At 40.4% G+C, this 7,738-nt stretch overlaps 1 protein-coding gene across 6 annotated transcripts in view; it reads left to right on the forward strand.

The window, feature by feature from the left end:
* LOC133535769 (nipped-B-like protein B) overlaps positions 1-1,317 on the forward strand; it is a 58,605-nt gene extending 57,288 nt beyond the window's left edge. For 5 of the 6 annotated variants that reach the window (XM_061875684.1, XM_061875690.1, XM_061875685.1 and 2 more), the window contains one exon: positions 539-1,317. In XM_061875684.1, the coding sequence (XP_061731668.1) occupies positions 539-898 (360 nt within the window). In that variant the 3' untranslated portion in view covers positions 899-1,317. The remainder of the gene's footprint in view (positions 1-538) is intronic. The other variant, XM_061875689.1, reaches the window with a different exon arrangement.
* The last annotated feature ends 6,421 nt before the right edge of the window (positions 1,318-7,738 follow it).

Consider the following 7,738-nt stretch of genomic DNA (forward strand, 5'->3'; position numbering starts at 1 on the left):
GCTCGGGATCTTTCTGTGTGGAGTTTGCATGTTCTCCCCGTGAATGCGTGGGTTCCCTCCGGGTACTCCGGCTTCCTCCCACTTCCAAAGACATGCACCTGGGGATAGGTTGATTGGCAACACTAAATTGGTCCTAGTGTGTGAATGTGAGTGTGAATGTTGTCTGTCTATCTGTGTTGGCCCTGCGATGAGGTGGCGACTTGTCCAGGGTGTACCCTGCCTTCCGCCCGATTGTAGCTGAGATAGGCGCCAGCGCCCCCCGCGACCCCGAAAGCGAATAAGCGGTAGAAAATGGATGGATGGATGATAGTTACATATGTATGTTTTATCATAAATATCTACATTTTATCAGTATATTCTAATAATTTACCCATGCTTTTAAATGCACTGTTTAATTGTTGTCACCTACTGGCTTTCATGAAGGGAAAAGAGAGGCATTTGTTTGAGCAGAGGCTAGTATTTGAAGAATTACTGTATCTGTCTGTCATCGAAGGTAGAAAAATGGGCATTGTTGTAAGGAACGCTTCTTCCTTTTTAGCAGAAGTCCAGAAGAGGCGACGTCTCCGCAGAGGATTCTGCCAACATGAGCGAGGGCGTGGCTGTGATGGACGTCATCGCCATCTACTGCCCCAAATACAAAGACCGGCCACAGATCGCCCGGGTGGTCCAGAAGACCAAAAGAGGCTACAGTGTACACTGGATGTCCGGTTCTTACTCGGGGCCTTGGGTTGTGGCCAAGAAACGAGAAGGTCGCAAGAAGGTGCCTTGGCTGGACAATATCAAGGAGTCGAACATTATTTATAAGAAAATCTCACTAACGAGCGGACAGAAGCTTACAAACAAAGTGGCACAGACATTACGGGCGCTATACGCCGCCAAGGACGGGACTAAACATTGATCATCTGTAATCACTCACACTCACACGGGGATCCAGTATGTTACTGAGAGATGTTCAAATCTCTTTTCTATTTCAGGACCTAATAGAGCTGGGGTGCCCAAAGCGGGGCCCACAAAATTCCTGCCCATTGGCACATTTTCACTTTGGCCCTTGGAGACAAAAGGTTTGGGCACCCCTGCAATAGAGGAACACAAGAAACACACCTGAAGGAAATGTTTTGGGGAAAACATTGGCGTGGGAGCTCCTTCGCTGTTGTGCAGCAACTTGGTTCATTTTTACTCCCACTGACTTGTATTATAGTTGAACTAAAATATGTTTATATCTGAACATAATTCTGTAAAAAAAAGAAAGTGAATGTTGGAAATTAGTGTTATTGACCATGTTCTTAATAAAGTGTTTTTTTGGATTTTAAAATAGAACTTTGTTGATTTATTCTCAAAAGGCATTTTCCCAATGTAATGTAGATCGGTGAATCTCAAGTACTACCTCAGAAAACACTTGGTACCACCACGACCCCCCCAAAAAAATAAAATACAGTAGCATAGTAGGCCTAAGTATATATTAAAAACAAAGCAGAGGTTGTTTTTTTTTAACAAGTAGATTTAATGTTTAGGCCACTGTAACATTACACACAATTTGAACAGTAACACTGCGTTTGAATATAAGAAAAATAAACGCTGATTTCGAGGCCGGTCCTGGCAACACCCTGCTTTGCTGCAGGCCCGCAGGCCACGCCCCCTCCACAGCTAGCTTCAGAATAACAATGTTATTAAAAAGAATAAGTGACCTATTATACTCTACAAATGGTGGTCTTACTTAAAAATGCACACGTTTAGTTGTGTTTAGTGTTAAAAAAAATATTACATGGCTCTTGCGGAAATACATTTTAAAATATTCGGCTTCTTGGCTCTCTCAGCCAAAAAGGTTCCCGACCCCTGAACTAGTGTATAATGCAAACGTGCGGATTCCAACCATTGAAATACTTTGTATAGTTCAAGACTTACGGTAATTTGAAAACATCACTGCTCATCTTAATGGCAGCTACACTTTCCATCTTAAAGATCTAAATAAATTATTTGGGAATGTCCGGGGGGCCAGATTGAAAAGCTTAAAGGGCCGCATGGGGCCCCCCGGGCCTTACTTTGCCCAGGTCTGTACAAGGCAAAGCCCGCGAACCATCAATAGTACACGCAGAAGGTCTCTCTAACGCTCAAAAGCACCTCCAACATTTACTCATGCCACGTTTTACTTCTCGCTTTGTCTAATTGCTTTTTGTTGGCTAATTGTTGATGGAATGTTTTTCTGTGCTTCTTAGAGTGGACAGGCAGAGTTTGGGGCAAGTTGTCATCCTGGACTACAAATTGTCGCTTCTCTGAAACTGCTTCGTGTTTGTGTGAGTGTGTGCGTGCACTATCTGGCATACATGCATGCACAGGAGACCCCGTTGAATTATAGCCGTAAACACCAAACATTTTATTCGGGCCGGTAAAACATGGCATTACATAAACCTAGTAACTCTATTACTCAGTGGCCTAGTGGTTAGAGCAGAGGTGTCCAAACTTTTTTCCACTGAGGGCCGCACACAGAAAAATTAAAGCATGCGGGGGCCGTTTTATATTTGTCATTTTTCAAACCATAACAAAGAATATGGATTTTGTTAGGTTTTTTTTACCTTGAGGTTCCCGACCGACCCCTGACTTAGACCATGAAGGGTCTAAGTCAGGGGTCGGGAACCTTTTTGGCTGAGAGAGCCATGAAAGCCAAATATTTTAAAATGTATTTCCGTGAGAGCCATATAATAGTTTTTAAGAATGAATGTAACTACATGCCTGCATTATTTTAGTAAGACCAACAGTTTTAGAGTATTGTAGGTCTCTTATTCTTTTTAATAACATTGTTATTCTGAAGCTAACCAATAATAAATCAAATACTTCTTATCATGAATGTGACTTCTTGAACAGGTGCGGTAGAAAGCGGATATTTTGACACTGTGATTATCAATCAATCAATCAATGTTTACTTATATAGCCCTAAATCACTAGTGTCTCAAAGGGCTGCACAAACCACTACGACATCCTCGGTAGGCCCACATAAGGGCAAGGAAAACTCACACCCAGTGGGACGTCGGTGACTATAATGACCCAGTGGGACGTCGGTGACAATGATGACTATGAGAACCTTGGAGAGGAGGAAAGCAATGGATGTCGAGCGGGTCTAACATGATACTGTGAAAGTTCAATCCATAATGGATCCAACACAGTGGCGAGAGTCCAGTCCAAAGCGGATCCAACACAGCAGCGAGAGTCCCGTTCACAGCGGAGCCAGCAGGAAACCATCCCAAGCGGAGGCGGATCAGCAGCGCAGAGATGTCCCCAGCCGATACACAGGCAAGCAGTATATGGCCACCGGATCGGACCGGACCCCCTCCACAAAGGAGAGTGGGACATAGAAGAAAAAGAAAAGAAACGGCAGATCAACTGGTCTAAAAAGGGAGTCTATTTAAAGGCTAGAGTATACAAATGAGTTTTAAGGTGAGACTTAAATGCTTCTACTGAGGTGGCATCTCGAACTGTTACCGGGAGGGCGTTCCAGAGTACTGGAGCCCGAAATGAAATAATACCTACATAATTACCAGCGTAATTATGTAGGTAGGTAAGTACTGTTATAGCCCAAGTACAACACAACTTTGTTGATTGACTGATTGATTTGATTAGACAAACAAACAGTGTTTAGGGTCACAGAACCGCTATGGGGAGAAAAAAAAAACTCCAGAGCAAAGCATATATACGTATCACAACATACATCTCCAGACTTGCAACAGGGAGGAGGGAGTGGGGGGGCTATGGTGGTGGGCTGCAGCTCTTCGGGCACTGCCCAGTTGTCCATCACCCCTAAGGGATTCGCATCAAGGGCGTTGGATGTTAAGCAATGTCAGCTAAGATTTATCTTGAGAGCCAGATGCAGTCATCAAAAGAGCCACATCTGGCTCTAGAGCCATAGGTTCCCTACCCCTGGTCTAAGTCATTAAAATGTTAAAAACAAGTCAAATTATTATTATCTTTTTTTGTTTAACGCTCAGAGTAAATCTCTACCGTATATCACCTTCAGGTTGATATAAAGTTAAAAAAATATATATATATATGTATATATGTATATATATATATATATGTTGCAAAGCTGTGTCAACAACACCCACAAGTATAAAAGTACTTTTTTAAAGTAATAATTTCTTTCTTTATGTCAAGATAATGCCACTAGCATTTACTTAATTTAGGAATATTTTTCAACATTTTGAGCAAAAAGGTATCATATTTTCTTATTAGGGCTTCACGGTGGCAGAGGGGTTAGTGCGTCTGCCTCACAATACGAAGTTCCTGCAGTCCTGGGTTCAAATCCAGGCTCGGGATCTTTCTGTGTGGAGTTTGCATGTTCTCCCCGTGAATGCGTGGGTTCCCTCCGGGTACTCCGGCTTCCTCCCACTTCCAAAGACATGCACCTGGGGATAGGTTGATTGGCAACACTAAATTGGCCCTAGTGTGTGAATGTGAGTGTGAATGTTGTCTGTCTATTTGTGTTGGCCCTGCGATGAAGTGGCGACTTGTCCAGGGTGTACCCTGCCTTCCGCCCGATTGTAGCTGAGATAGGCGCCAGCGCCCCCTGCGACCCCGAAAGGGAATAAGCGGTAGAAAATGGATGGATGGATGGATGTTTTATGCCTTTTCTGTCAAGTACAACTTTGTTTTTGATCTGATGTTGTTGTGGCTTGTGCAGCCCTTTGAGACACTAGTTATTCAGGGCTATATAAATAAACATTGATTGATTGGTTTTTACAATAAAACTGAGATATGCAGTATTTCCCCCACTGCCCAAAGCATTCAGAAAGCAATCTTTTTTTGTGAAGTAGAGCCTTGAAAAGATAAATAATGCAGGACACCGCTTATTTTAATGTATTATTATTATTGAGGTAGATAGATAGATAGATGGATAGATGGATGGATAGATAGATAGATAGATAGATATATAGATAGATAGATAGATAGATAGTACTTTATTGATTCCTTCAGGAGAGTTCCTTCAGGAAAATAACTGATAAGGCTATGCAGAGGCTGACTGGCATCATCCAGGATGCTAACTATTACAGTGAAAAGATCAATAAAATCCCATTAAATATATTTGGGATCCAAAAGGTGCCCCACTCATAAAGTGACACATTTTTATTTTATTTAATTTTTTTCTTTCAACACTTAAGTGACGAGATCAACTTCAGATATATCAGTCGGTTTTACGTTTGAACTATAATTTCGCTTGTTTTATGCTCTTTTGTCCAAAAAAAAAACAAAAAACGCTGATGTGTTTGTATTGCAAACACACAATATATGCAATATTTTCCACAGAAAATAGTTTAAAGTGAAATATTTGAAATAATTGGAGCTTTGAATGGGTGAATAATTCATTAAAATATTGTTTTTTATGTTTTTTTTTTCGAGCAACGGCAAAAAAAAAAAAAAAAAAAATCCAATCCAATCCAATCCACTTTATTTATATAGCACATTTAAACAACAATAACGTTTCCAAAGTGCTGCACAGCCATGTTAAAAACAATTGTAAAAAAAATAAAAATAAATAAATAAATAAATAAATAAAAAAAGTATATATATATATATATATATATATATATATATATATATTATGCTCCACCAATGACTGAATAAAAACAAAAAATAAATAAATATAAAACCAATAAAAACATTATAAAACAAATATGATTAAAAACTATTTTAAAGGGTAAAATCAATTAAAACAGTGAAATAGAAATCAAAGTGTATAAAAAACACAGAGGACAACAGAGGACAGAGGACCACACAACTCACGTAGTGTTAAAAGCCAAAGAATAAAAGTGGGTCTTAAGACGAGACTTAAAACACTCCACTGTGGAAGCAGTTTGAACATGGAGGGGCAGAGTGTTCCAGAGCTTAGGGCCGACCACAGAGAAGGCCCTGTCTCCCCTGGTTTTAAGTCTGGTCTTGGGCACCACGAGCTGGAGCTGGCTCTCGGACCTCAGAGCGCGCGTAGGGATGTAAATTTGGATGAGGTCCGAGATATATTGAGGTGCCAGTCCATGTAAAGATTTAAAAACAAACAGCAATGTTTTAAAATCAATTCTAAAATGAACAGGGAGCCAGTGCAAACTCTGAAGAATAAAAATAGACAAAAGAAGAAAAAAAAAACTGCCTGCATGGCAGCTTTGTGTCAACATTGCAACTTTTTCTTGTTAGATTTCACCTCATTGCACTTTTTGTAATGTTTTTATTTTTATTTTTTATTTTTGCAATAGCATTTCCAGAATGTGTGGCGGGCCGGTAAACAATTAGCTGCACTTTGGACACCCCTGGGTTAGAGTGTCTGCCCTGAGATCGGTAGGTCGTGAGGTCAAACCAAAGATTATAAAAAATGGGACCCATTACCTCCCTGCTTGGCACTCAGCATCAAGGGATGGAATTGGGGGTTAAATTACCAAAAATGATTCCCGGGCGTGGCACCGCTGATGCTGCTCACTGCTCCCCTCACCTCCCAGGGGGTGAACAAGGGGATGGGTCAAATGCAGAGGACACATTTCACCACACCTATACTCTGATGATTAAACTGCTGTGATGACTGCATTATGCTGATAGTATATATTCATACCATGAATTGATTTACGGGCTTCACGGTGGCAGAGGGGTTAGTGCGTCTGCCTCATAATATGAAGGTCCTGCAGTCCTGGGTTCAAATCCAGGCTCGGGATCTTTCTGTGTGGAGTTTGCATGTTCTCCCCGTGAATGCGTGGGTTCCCTCCGGGTACTCCGGCTTCCTCCCACTTCCAAAGACATGCACCTGGGGATAGGTTGATTGGCAACACTAAATTGGCCCTAGTGTGTGAATGTGAGTGTGAATGTTGTCTGTCTATCTGTGTTGGCCCTGCGATGAGGTGGCGACTTGTCCAGGGTGTACCCCGCCTTCCGCCCAATTGTAGCTGAGATAGGCGCCAGCGCCCCCCGCGACCCCGAAAGGGAATAAGTGGTAGAAAATGGATGGATGGATGGATGGAATTGATTTACGTGGACTTAAACAAGTTGAGAAATTTATTGGGGTGTTACTATTTAGTGGTCAATTTTATTATTATTTTTTTTTCTTTGTCATGAAAAAGGAACGTTTTTGTCATGAAAAAGGGAGGTTTTTGTGGTTGGTGCACTAATTGTAAGTGTATATTGTGTTTTTTATGTTGATTTAACCTTCCTCTTGTGTTAGCTTTCTGTTACCATCTCTTATGTTAACGGGTCGGTTTTGACCCATGTCTTAAATCAGCTGTAAAATACACTAAAAACTATTATCTATCATCCAATTTGTTTCTCATCTCTTGGTTACCTTGTTAGACTTCCTTATCCTTGAAAATATTGGTTTTAATATTTTAGGTTTGGGCCATTGGGCCTTATTTTGTCAGTATACCCCTCGATTTCAATTTTTAAAAATGGTAAAACGAACCTCAAGAGAATCATATAAATATAAAAAGGTTGTTGTGTTACCTAACTATTACTAAGGGGTATTAGAACACATCTCTTAAATAAATGTGTTTTGTTTATTTTTTCATTTTAAGAATTTTAACTATAGTAACATCTATGGTGTTACGGGTCAATTTCGACCCATATATATATTTGCTTCAATAAAAAGGCTAAAAAGTATTTTTTTCAGCAACAGAAATCCAACATCAAACAAACAACCAATCATGCAAATGAAACCAAGAAAAATAGATTACTAGTTCCAAAACTAATAAAAAAACAAAATCAGAGTGGCAAAAAGTGA

This window comes from Nerophis ophidion, linkage group LG17, assembly GCF_033978795.1.
Source record: "Nerophis ophidion isolate RoL-2023_Sa linkage group LG17, RoL_Noph_v1.0, whole genome shotgun sequence".
Taxonomy (NCBI): domain Eukaryota; kingdom Metazoa; phylum Chordata; class Actinopteri; order Syngnathiformes; family Syngnathidae; genus Nerophis; species Nerophis ophidion.